Source organism: Ziziphus jujuba, chromosome 2 (genome assembly GCF_031755915.1).
Source record: "Ziziphus jujuba cultivar Dongzao chromosome 2, ASM3175591v1".
Lineage (NCBI taxonomy): Eukaryota > Viridiplantae > Streptophyta > Magnoliopsida > Rosales > Rhamnaceae > Ziziphus > Ziziphus jujuba.
This window is the reverse complement of record NC_083380.1, coordinates 16775388-16788239: the sequence shown is the minus strand read 5'-3', so window position 1 is coordinate 16788239 and position 12852 is coordinate 16775388. Positions and strand designations below refer to the sequence as shown.

At 32.5% G+C, this 12852-nt stretch overlaps 2 protein-coding genes across 8 annotated transcripts; one reads left to right on the top strand and one right to left on the bottom strand.

Annotated features, from left to right (window-relative positions):
* Window positions 1-510: 510 nt before the first annotated feature.
* LOC107418844 (ethylene-responsive transcription factor CRF1) lies at window positions 511-2980 on the top strand. The gene is made up of 3 exons (XM_016027528.3): window positions 511-701; window positions 900-1116; window positions 1340-2980. Exon 3 carries the CDS (start codon window positions 1560-1562, stop codon window positions 2643-2645), a length of 1086 nt encoding a protein of 361 aa, XP_015883014.1. The 5' UTR covers window positions 511-701; window positions 900-1116; window positions 1340-1559; the 3' UTR covers window positions 2646-2980.
* Window positions 2981-4655: 1675 nt separating this feature from the next.
* LOC107418847 (carbon catabolite repressor protein 4 homolog 5) lies at window positions 4656-12022 on the bottom strand. 7 transcript variants are annotated; one of them, XM_025074039.3, is made up of 15 exons: window positions 11467-12022; window positions 10868-11031; window positions 10246-10311; window positions 10087-10139; window positions 9821-9902; window positions 9178-9224; window positions 8297-8384; window positions 7933-8025; window positions 7788-7820; window positions 7581-7678; window positions 7026-7158; window positions 6690-6775; window positions 6523-6607; window positions 5996-6101; window positions 4656-5467 (listed from the first exon to the last, which is right to left on the bottom strand). In XM_025074039.3, exons 1-14 carry the CDS (start codon window positions 11789-11791, stop codon window positions 6033-6035), a joined length of 1422 nt encoding a protein of 473 aa, XP_024929807.2. In that variant the 5' UTR covers window positions 11792-12022; the 3' UTR covers window positions 4656-5467; window positions 5996-6032. The 7 variants fall into 7 exon arrangements, with proteins under 7 accessions (XP_024929807.2, XP_015883018.2, XP_060670706.1 ...); XM_016027532.4 differs by lacking the exon at window positions 4656-5467 and adding an exon at window positions 5718-5895; XM_060814723.1 differs by lacking the exon at window positions 4656-5467 and having other exon boundaries at window positions 5718-6101; window positions 11467-12021.
* Between the last annotated feature and the right edge of the window lie 830 nt (window positions 12023-12852).

Sequence of the window (12852 nt, the reverse complement as noted above, 5' to 3'; positions counted from 1 at the left end):
CCTACTGGGTATCAGAACATAGGACAGAGAAAATGAAAAAAAAAAATAAAATAAAATAAAATAATAGCAATGAAAATTCATATTGCCATAATAATCGACTCCAAAAAAAAAAAAATTTATTATTATTATATTTGTCTTAGGTGAAACAGGCAATGTACAGCAAAATTACAGATGAGGTTTTACACAGACAACCAATAAGAAAACGACGCGTCAAAGTACCGCACCTAGTGGCCCCCACCCAAATATGTCAAACTGTAAAAACTTTAATGTCCAAAAACACCCAACCATTGTTGCTAAAATTACAAAAAACAAAAAAAAAAATCCATTTTTGAAAAGATTTTACGTGGACCCCACGAGGTGGGGCCCTTGCGGAGAGAGGAAAAGTCTGGTGCTGCGGTGTAAGGTAACGTAACCCATGCTGGATCTTTGATTGGGTGGACCAGAGGCTCCGGTTTGGTTGCATGCGGGTTTTAAAATTGGCCCACCCGAATTTCCTCCATTTTTAGTCCCTTTTGGAGGACTAGAAGAGAGAGAGCAGAGAGAGACTGTGAGAGAGAGTGAGAGTCAGAGACGAATTCTAGAGAGAGAGAAAGAGAGAGAAAATCAAAAGGAAATAAAAAAAAAGCACAGCAAAGAGCGAGAGAGAGAGAGAGAGAGAGAGAGAGAGAGAGAGAAACGGAAAGTTCAACGTTTTGGAAACTGTAAGAATCTATATCTTTGTTTTCCTTTCTTTGCTATATTTGTTTGTATATTTTCCTTTCTGGGTTCTTTAAAATTCCGAAATTTTTAGTAGCCATTGACTTCTAATCTTTTATTTATGCGTGATTTTGTTTTTTGTTTTTTTTTTTTTTTGTTCTGATTTTATTTTATTTTTTTCCTCTCTTTATTGCTATACCCAGAAGAAGATTTTCTCGAGAAAAACAGCGGATATATGTCGTCTGGGTTTGATCTGTTAACTGGAGCTCCGAAGCAGCTCTGGGTTTCTTATCGTTCTCTGTTCTCTTTAGCCTTTGACACTCTCTTTCTGCTCTCTACCTTTTGCATGCAATCTTGGTCTGATAGTCAGACTCATAAACAGACTTGTCAAGCTCTTTCCATGCCATTAAAATCAAAACGGTATGTGGGTTTTCTTTTATTTTCTTTTATTTCGTTGAATTTCAGTTCTATTTGTTCGATCTTTGTCATTCATTGTGTGACTGACTCATGGGAATATGGGTTTTTAATGGGTTTAAGGTATTTGTTTAAAAAGAATATTTATATATATATATATCCTTTTTTTTTTCCCCCCCCCCCCTATGTTGTCATAATTTTATTTATGGTTTTAATTTTTTATACGCAGGTTTTGTTCTGCTGTGGAGTGTTTTGGTTATTATCTAAGGAAACAATTTTCCTTTTCAGTTTTGGGACTTAGATGCTATAGGGTTTTGGGGTTTTCTTGATAGTCAAGCTTATCAAAGATTTTGTTTTCCTTTTTTCAAAAAAATTTAACTTACTTTTTTCCTATTTAAAATTTTTCAAAAATTTTCCTTTGGGAGAGGTTTAGGGGGTTTAAAGTCAAAATGCCAGGCCTCAAAAACCAACTCTCAATTCAAGATATGTATTGTAACAAAGGGAACTCAAAGAAACCAATCAAAGCTGCTCATTCAAATTCGATGAAGAGGATTCGGATCATTTACAATGATCCCTATGCCACTGATTCTTCTAGTGAAGATGATGAGAAACAAGATGTTAGCAGATATCGGTTTGTGAGGTCTAAACGGTTTGTTTCAGAGATTTTAATTCCTGGTTCCCCATTTGAATCATGTCCAGCAAGTGTTCCGCATATAAACAATAGTGATGGGGTTAAGATTGGTACCAATACCAAGTTCGATGAGAGTAAGAAACTTCGAAAGTCATCCTCTATGTACAAAGGAGTTCGGCGTAGGAAATGGGGAAAATATGCAGCAGAGATTCGAGATCCGATCCGAGGAGTTCGACTATGGCTTGGAACTTATAACACTGCAGAGGAGGCTGCTTTTGCTTACCAGAAGAAGAAGAGTGAATTTGATGCTGTACAATTATTTGAGAAGGAGAAGAGTGGGTTTGAAATATTGAAAACTGCAGAGAAGGCTAAGAGTGAGTCTGATCAAGTAATGGAGGTCATTGACAGTGACTGTGAAAGCATGCATTTACAAGAGCAGAGCAAATGTTCATCTGAGGATTCAGCTGGTGCAACTGTTTCCTTGAAGGAAACCGAAAATGTGTTTTCTCTTCCATCACCATCATCGGTTCTGGATATATCGAGTGCAGCTCCGCATGGTAGTAAACGTGAAATGTCAATTAAAAAAGAGTGCAATGTTGAATTTGATCCTGCAGAAGGTGGTTATATGGAACCTTTTAATGGAGAAGAGCAATCAATTCCGGATTTACTTGAAGAGCCAGTAGCATTGACATTATCAAGCCACGAGTTAAATTTCGGATTCGGAGAAAATGCACTGTTTGAGATCAATTTTGACAAAATTTTTGATGATATTGACACCATTGCTGATTATCCTTTGTGCAATGAAGAAAATGTTGAGGCTGTGAATCTTCCCTCTTTGGATTTCGATTTTGGTAAGCAGAGCCTCGCTTGGCTTGATGAATCCTTGAATGTGACATTGCCATGAAGTTTTGTAGCTAGGAATTTTGGTAGTAATATATTTATGATATATTTAGGATTATTGGAAGAAAAAAATAAATAAATAAAAACCCCTAAACATTTTGAAGAGGATTTCATCTTTGTTAAGGAGAAAAAGAGAGTTGTTTGGGATTTTCTCTGTGCTTTTCAGAGCCTTCCAAGAAATTTTCAACTCTCTGGTAATGTTTCACATGTGATGTGAGTGAACTTTGTATATGGTTTTTGAGTGAATTTTGTCTATGGTTTTTGTTTATTCTGTGCCCTTCTACATGATACACTATAGAAGTAATATTTTTTAGTGATTCAAGTCCAATTTTGTTGTTATCTGGTTTCTTTTATGTCAATTGGGTTAATGGATAATTGTGAGAATTTTATCTTTTTGAAGTTGGTTTTTCAATCCCACCTAACACAATCCAGTTTATTTGTTTTTTGCATCTTTTTAGTTGGTACTTGAAATTAGACAGATGGTGTAAAAAATAAAATAAAATAAAATAAAAAGGGCATTTGATGAAAATCTGAGCTTGATATGATTCATTATTTTTGCAACCCCACCTTGTCAGTGTTTTATGGTTACTAATTTCATAAGCAAGAAAACATAAAATAATTATAGCATGCCTACCATCTCACTTTTTTGCTTTTGCTGCATTGGGACGTTTACTGTTTGGCAACCTTTCCTAGCAGCCTCCCCACACACACACTCACACATCACACACATTTCTGCGCTGGAAATCAATAGATTCTTCAACTGGAAGTAAAATTGTAGTCTTGCAGAGTAGAGTGAAAATAACAAAAGGAACGCCTTTATCATATAAAATAATCATGATCAGATTAGATTTGTATACTTTTTAATATAATATTGTAATACCAATCGTCATCTGAAATGTTATTGCCAATAAATAAATAAATAATATTTTTCAATCACTCATAATGGAATATGATTGATATACCCATTAAATTGATGTTGAATCTCACTTCAAAAGTAGACAATTTTAACAAAGCTAAAATCTTCATGAACCACCCTATTTTATTTCTTTCTTTTTTGCCCATCAAATGTTGAATGTTAGATGATATAACAATACAAAACTGATTTGATAAATTATATAACTTAAAATATATAGACGTTTTTTGGGGACATTCTAGTATTATTATTTTATTTTTGTTTCACAAAGTGATATTCAAGACTAGAGCATGTTGGGAAACTGTATTACAAAAATGCATAGACTTTATTCAGCAACTACGATTGAGTGTCACAGGGAAAACAAGAACATAACACATCCTGGTTGAATGAACCCAAGATTTGAAAAAAACTCTAAAAAACAAATAAATAAATACAAGTCACCATTAATTTCCTCACTTCACTAATTGCAATTCATAATTTTATAATTCATAATAGTACTAAAAGAACTCACTTTCATTCTACGCAAAAGGGCGGACTTCCTTCTCTATCTTTAATATAATATTCCTACCTAAAACCACGTGTGTTTTTTCTATTTAAATATTTATTTTTCTTAATATACTAATAGAATTTTATTATTCAGACTGCAATTTCTCTCTCATAAAAATAAAAAAATAAAAAAAATAAAAGTGGAATAAGTACCGAATTGAAGCCGCCATGGCCAAACAAAGAAACCTTAGGAATCTAGACTACATGGTTCATATCAAAATTACCAACTGAAAAGGAAAGATTTTCATTGGCATTTCCAAATAAAATTATTGCCTTAAACAACACGGCTTCTGGAAGCAAAACCGAACAAGCCCGGATTTTACGGTCTCTTTTTTGGCTCCACATCAATATTTGTCTCCTACTTTCAATGAACTTTCCCCATCCACAATTGACTCCATATTTCCATCTTAGTTATCAACATTAATAAGCATAAATAATTCATAATTGAGAATAATAATTGGTTTGTACCTTAGAATTTGCCGATTATAGATTCTAAACTAGAAAACATCATAGCAAAATCTATATGCGGAGAAATTTATATATAATCCATGTGTGGTGCAATAAATAATTCATAATCCTATTTTCAAAAATTATCCACATATTTTATTTTATTGTTATACCATGTTATCTAAGTTATTTCATTTATGTTACATGTGATTATAAGCTGTCATTATAATTTATGTACATAACTCCCATTAGGGAAGGGGGAAAAACCAAAAAGCCGATGATTGAGATACTAACAAGGAGAATTGAAATGGATCTTTGAATTAACATGTTAATCATGACTTTCTTTTTTTTCTTTTTTCTTTTTTCTCTTTTTTTATTTTTTATTTTTTATTTTTTATAATATTTCTCCCTTATCCTATCTTGATACAAATGGCTTTCCAACTGAGTTTACCAATTTTTTCTTTTTTGAGTGCTCTTATAAAATCAATTTCTAGTTGTATTTGCACCGACCCACTTTAGCAAGGAACAGCTTTATGCCACTTTTATCACAGCCACAATCTCTTCCATTCCCTCCAATATCACATTCCATTTCATCTTAGTTTCCTCTGACCCAAACATTCCAAGTTGAATTTTCCTCCATTATCTCCACCAACTCAATTATCATTTCTCACTATTCAGCACAAATTATCAAAAAAAACAAAAAAAAAAAAAAAGGAAAAGAAAAATCATTTGTCACCTTTTTCCAACTAAACAGCTACATGATTTTTGGATCTTCCCTTTCTCCCAAAGCAAAGACATTTCAATTGTAACACATACACACACTCTCTCTCTCTAGAACTTTTCTTCGTCGAAGCTGGTTGGACCATTAATGCCGAATTCTTTGAATGCTGTCTATTAATTATTAGAAGGTAGTTGCAAGGCTATCCTCAGCACAAATAAACAAATAAATAAGGGATACAAAAGTCAGCGCACCAAAACCAAACTCCATAGGGCACATATCATGTCAAGACTTGATTCTATCATGGGATACAGTTGTTGTTGTTGTTCCCTTTTTTTTTTTTTTTTTTTTTTTAATATTATTGTGACGTGGGGGGTTAAGAACAGTAAGGTTGACATGCATACATGATAAAATGATAAGAAATGGGTTTTTATCCCGAATAAAGAATCATGTAGAATCAGATCTGAATGAGGTTACTTTTAGAATCTTTGATTAAATTTCTAGTTATTTTTAGGATCTTTGATAAATTTGTACAACAGCAAAAAATTGCCATAAGTGCATCAAAATTTAATTTCTTGTTACAAAAATTATCCACACCAGTTTGATAGCTACTGAAGTATAATTCTTTCTCTGCATGAAGATATGGATTAAAAATTGGAGTATCTGACCTTGAATTTCACCCAAAAACAACCCCAGGAAAAATGACTATCTCATAACTGTTAAATGGTACCTGATAAAGGGCCTGAATGAAAGCAACAGCATAACAGTCAGGTCCTATCACAATCATCTATGAAAGCCAGTTCGCATACAAGAGCGAGATGGTCGCTGCCCCATTTCTGTCAAAGAAAAATGTTAAAGACTTGATAAAGAGACAGAAACCTAAAAACTTGATTAACACATCGTATGTTTCTGGAAAACACTTTTAGAAAACGGAGGCTCGCTGGTAGCCAGTTTATGGAAAAAGTCACAAGCTTTTATGGCCCCCATTAACACTAAGCATAATTCACATTTTTTTTTTTTTTTAATCAAACTTGATTAGCAGTCAGAAACACAGTGATTAGTGATTTCTCCAAGTTAAAGATTAAGGTTTTGAGTGTGTAATTGCTGATTGTTACCATAAGTAGTCTAGTTGACATGCTAAACTTACTACTTCTATGCACCAACATAGCATCTTCACAGTATCTTGATTTAATAGTTTTCGTTTAATTTATACACAGTGACTGACCAAGAAATTGAATGATTGAAAAGGAAAGGTACCTCATTAGGCAGTCCTCCAATTCTTTTCAAGATATTGACCGGCAAGGTTTCAAGAACTCTCACTGGAACAAGTTCCTCTGTATGCCTGTGTCACTCATTGATATCATTAACCAAACTTTTCAAATGCAAACAACCAAAAACCTGCTCTTGAAAAGACAGTGAACTACCAAATATAATCAACAGTTCCCTTAAACTTGGAGTGATATGATGTTGCAAGGGGTTCTCCATGATCATCTCTTGTTCTACAACTTCCCTGCAGAATTTAATTACGGATCATAAGGAAGGAAAAAGGGAAAAATAAACATTGATACAACAGAAAACAACAAATGATGAAAAGATAAAAAGGAAAAAAAACCAATGGGTACACCAAAAGTAACCTCCATCCTCCCAAATGCATTAAAATTTATTTGATTGGAAGCAGCAAATTTAATATAAGTAAGAAGTCTTCAGTTTTACTCTAAAAATTCCCAGAGCTAAGGGATACGGTAGTAGTGCTGACTTACAGGAACTCCAAGATATGCACTGCAAAGCTTTAAATGGTGCTGAAGATAAGTGACTCCTTCACTCCCAGTTGCAAGCTGTAATTCTTCTTCACTCCATCTATATAGCATTGGTCTTGATATAGATGTCCAAAAACTGCAACCATTATACATCAAGCACAACCAAAACAATCTCATATTTGTGCCATTGTGTGTCTTACTTCTGAGTAATCATTTAGTGATGAAATAGCCATATGAAATCATGCTTCCAGCCCCCTTGTTTTCATACAAGCTGTAAATTATTTTGTTTACTTTATAATATCATATTAATTTTCAAGGACATCTTGACTAGTCCCCAAAAAAACGAGGAACATGGTAAAATGAGAGAATCTTCTATTTTACTGTGGAACATAATGCTAAACCTAGTACGAAATAGACTTCCAATATTGAGTTAAATTCTTCAGCTACAAAGAGATGTGTAGCAATTATTTACCACCAAAAGATAGTTTGCAATCCAGGCACATTACAAAGTACAAAAGATAAGAAAGAGAAAGGAAATGCAGAGTCTTTTGGAACAACCTGCTTGCTTTCTCATTCTGAGATCTGAAGGATCCACATTGTGATGGATGTTGAACCTGTTCCGAAATTCTTCTGCGGTCATAATGTCGAACGTCTAACTGCAAAAGTTCCAATGAAAACTTCAATTAAACCAAGCTACAAAACTAAATAGATAAAAAGAAAAATATACAAGGACTTGGTGCAGTACCAGAGCTGAAGCTCACTCACCTTGGATGAAGCCATGAACTGGTACATTGGACTCTGACCATTTAAAAAAAGGAAATACTTAGTTATAAAGCAACCGTGAAGTATTGATACCATAACGTATCCAATCTGAAACTTCTGAATCAGTAAACTCATTGCAAGATCTTACCTGTGGAATGCTATTTAGATCTCCACCAATAATAACAGGGATGCAGCCCCATTCTCGTGATAGCTTGTATGCTTTTTCTAGAAAGAGTCGTACCTACATTTTTTTTTTTTTTTTTTTTTTTAAATTTCTGCTAGATGCTCTGGTGCAATATCGCCACAACCAATGACATAGAAAAACACCATCTATTTGATTTTCCTTTTTTTTTTTTTATTTTTTTTTAATTTTTTGGTTTTAAGCGAAGGGACCCACTTACAAAACAAAAGGAACAAATGCACATGGTATGCAAGGTGCATACTTACACCCCCCACTGACATACATCATTGCAAGAACTTCAAATGTCAAAGGATGATTAGAGTATATATACCTGCCCTAGCTTGACATCTCCACGGTTTGGATTGAACAATACATGTATATTTCCAATCACTAAGCTTCGACTTTTGGTGGTTGGAGTTCTATATAAATACATCTAAGTCAGCATATGAATTACTACTATGTATTTCAAAACTATAAAGACCAAACAAGCTACAATTTCTAACAAGAACATAATAATCTTATGAGCAACATGCACACATTAGAAATACATATTTAAAAAGTTCTTTAGTTTGTCTTTGTATGTTTTTTCATTTCATTTTCTGGCTTCAGAATTCTACTTAAACTCTTGGTAAACAAAAAGAGTCAACCTAAAATAAGAGAACGAAGACCATAATTCTGGTCATGAGATGAGCAAGTTTCAAATATTTCTAAATTTCAAGCATGGAGCTAAAAAATTTACTTTCAATATTAATACCTCAAAGACATTATAACATGTACATATGGTTTAAGAATAACATAAAAATCATATAGCTAATCTTTTTAAGTTTATTTCATATCTGAATATTGGAAAATACTTCTAAATTTCAAGCATGGAGCTCAAATATTTACTTTCAATATTAAGACCTAAAACACATTATGACATGTATTGGAAAATAATATGGTTTAAGAATAATATAAAAATAATATAGCTAACCTTTTTAAGTTTATTTCATATCCGAATATTGGAAAATACTTCTAAATTTCAATCATAGAGCTATATTTATACCACAAACACATATACAACATATCTATGTGGTGTGAATTTACCATAAAAATGCATATATGGTGTGAGGATAAAATAAAAATCATAAAGCTAATCTTTTAAGTTTATTGGAAAATTTAAACCCATATCCAAACTAAACGATATATAAAACACAATAAAATATTACTTACAATGATGTTTGGCTATCTACATCCAACTCTGACAGATCTTGGTTCATCTGTATTTGAAACAAATGAGAAACATTAAGGTATGGACAATAAAAAATAAAAAAATAAAAAGGTATGCAAAGATTATGAAAGAAATAAAGCCACTCCAAATTAAGAAAGAACCATCAACATGAAGCACAAATTGTTTTCCATAACCAGGAGATATATAGACTAAAGGGATCATAAACACCAGCAACATCAATTATCTTAACTAAGAATCCAATCAGCCATAATACAATCTCTTAATTTCTCTTGACATAAAACTATAACTACAAGTTACAAATTATAGGAGATTATAGTAGAGATAAATCACTAAAATACAACTTTACGGATTGAGGAAGAGAAGTTCCAAATGCAATGGTTTTACATGATAGAACCAAATTAACCAACACAAGTACATACATGATACATGCTTTTACAACTTCCGAGGGGAAAAAAAAAAAAAAAAAAATTTGCATGCTTTGACAACCTATGCTGCTTGAAAAGAATCCTACATAGGAGGACACATTAAGCCACTTTCTTAGTCCATGTGCATTTAAACAATGTTCATTAACACCTTCAAAATGAAAGGGAACGTTAGTCATATTGCAAACAATATCCTAAATACCTTCAAAACACAAAGTTGAGCAACATTGTTACGCAGACCAAAATTCTGAAACTCTATATTTTCTTGATGCAAAAGGGTGAACCTGCACTCAAATATGAATATGCTATAAGCTGACTATGAAGATGAACAAATTTATAATTATACCAATAAATAATCACAGGATATGCTCAAAGTAATCAACAAAGTACTTTCAAAGCGAACAAAGGTAGGAAATTCATATTAAATAGAGGGAACTTGCAAGTTGCAAGGGAGCTGAGAGACCTTACAGTTCTTCTTTCCAAAATATGGCACATCCATCATCTGCTTCACCAGTGCGAACCTGGAGATATTGGGTAATCAATACTATATGTCAATTAAGAATCTACTTGATAAACAAAGAAATGAGAAGGAAAATCACTAATTAGATATATAATATTTCAATATACCTTGTACACACCCTTAAACCCGTCTTTTTGGAAAAGATTGTCCAAATCATCAAAGCGGTCAACCTCCTACAGCCATAGAGTGGAATATAAGATATAGTGCCATTAAAAATCCTTAAGAGGTAAAAGATTTCATGAAATCCCTATAAACTTTGTTAAAATAGACAAGAGAAAAGAAAGCTTAGACTTGTTCCCTAACAAAACAAACAAAAATTTCTAAGCATTGACACTTGTTCAACTTATGGCTTGAGGAAAATTTCATATAAGTGACAAACTCTGGTGATTAAAACCTGTGTACGTCATCTCTGCATAATTAACATTGCAGCCTTTCTTAAGTTAAACTAAAATACACCCGACTTAATGACTTATGTTCTCCAGGATATGAGTTAGAACCTAAGTGTTTGTTCAACTGAACTTTTATGCTTGCACATGTAGTTTAGAACTAATGTCAAAAAAATAAAAAGAGTTCAAAAATAATGTCATACAGTGATCATCATATATGCTTTCATGCCACCTATTTTTCTAATCTAGCCTAAATTTCTCACAAACATATTTATCTACATGGCTCAACACATCATGTAAAGTTATATTAAATAGATAACATCAACAGGAGCTCCATATTTACTTGAAGGCAAAGGATGCTTGCGTCATAACGATTGATCTCCTCATGTATAAGCGTCTTCCGCCTGTCCCACTCCAAGAATCTTCGTGGGACTTTACAATACAAATCTGGATGTTTCGATGCGTTTTCGACTCCTAATATATTATATGAAACAAACACAATCTTATCTGCGAAAGACAGAACGGGTTTAGACAGCTAGAGATATATTAAAGTTTCCATCAATTGAAACAACCCACTTAAACACTAACTAAAAACTTTGAATTTCAAGTCCCAAAGTAGCTGAAACAAAAACAATCATGCACTCTTTCAATGATTCTTATAAGCATCTAGCCTAAAACTTTTTTCCTTTAGAAAACATTAAATTTTAAAACTTTAAAGTCCTCAAGATAAAATCTCACTCAAATACCAAGCCTGAGTACTAACAAAGTAATGTTCTCAGACATTACCAATATAAACTTGCTTAATGCATATTGAAAAAAGAAAAACACCCAAAAAAAAAAAAATAACGAAATGGGTTTGAATAAGACAGACAAATACAGCAAAAAATAATAATAATAATAATAATAAAAAGAGTCTTTTGGCAAAAAAGTTACTACTACTACCTCTGTAGGTCGAAAAATCATGGGAAGAGGAAACCCAATTTCTAGAGCTCTCCGAGCTACTACGATTACTACTGGGCTCTCTTCTCCTACTGCGCTCCTTTCTACGAGTCCGAGATGATGATGAACCAAATTCGAAGAACCTATTCGATAAGGTAGGGCTTCGGGTCGGGTCGGGTTTTACCATTTCTGATTCGGATTTTCTGGTTTTCCGCCTCTTTTTCTTGTGTCTCTGGGATCGTTCTGCGATAGACGAATGCTTGCGTTTGTTCGAAGCGGAGGCGCGTGTGTCTTCCGAAGACGTCCTTCGTTGTTTTTCCGGTTCCATGTGGCCGGAGGTTCGAGAAGCGGTGGCGCGTGGACGCAAAAACGCGGCAAGTGTGGTGGTCTGAGTGGCAGTTGTTCCGGGCGGTGTTGGGTGCTATCGGCGGAAGAAATATGACGTTTACATTTTACATGCTTGGTAAAAACCCAAAATAAAATAAAATAACATTTTGTCTTTTCTTTTTTCTCTTTTTTTTTTTTTTGTGGGACTGTGAATATGTTTTGTCTCCTTGGAAAATGTAAAAAAAAAAATAATAATAATAATATTTTCAATAGTTGTAGCAATAATTAGGTACATATTCTCAATGCTATGAAAAAAACAAAAAAAGAAGAAAAACTATAATACCATCTACCCAAAAAAATCATTATGATCTATCAATGTTAATTTAAAAATAAACGTAATTAATCATTTAATAACATATCATACATTTTCAAATTTTTGGCCCAAAAAAAATTTCAAAATTGATCTTTTTGTAACATGGATTTACAGGTGAATATAATCAAGGAAAATATTTAAAATTTTTAAAGTCTTCCATATATAAGACAATTTTTTGGTGTAAAAAAAAAAAAAAGAGATAGAATATATATATATATATATATGTATGTATACATATGTGGATAAAATTGTTGCATAAAGGATCATGAGATTTCGAGAAAAATTGAATTTTAAGTAGTAAAAAGATCAGTGGCAACAATAATTGGGTAGGGATAAAACCAAGATTGAAGTCGAATTGATAATATTTTTTTTTAAATAATGTTATGGATATTAAAATATTTATTAAATTTATTTATCAATTAATATGTGTTAAGATATTTATAATATATATATTAATACAATTAAAATATACATAAATAATTTCATAAATTGAAGTTGAGTCATGGTGTACCTTATTATTGCCTTGGCTGTTCCTTGTTGTAATGGGGCAAAACCATTGTCCAAAGTTTATAATGTTATTAGGAGATCTTTCCTTTATTTACCTAATATATATATATATATATAAATCATGAATAAATTAATAAAATAAATCAATTAAATATTATTACTAAGCTAATAAATTAACCAAA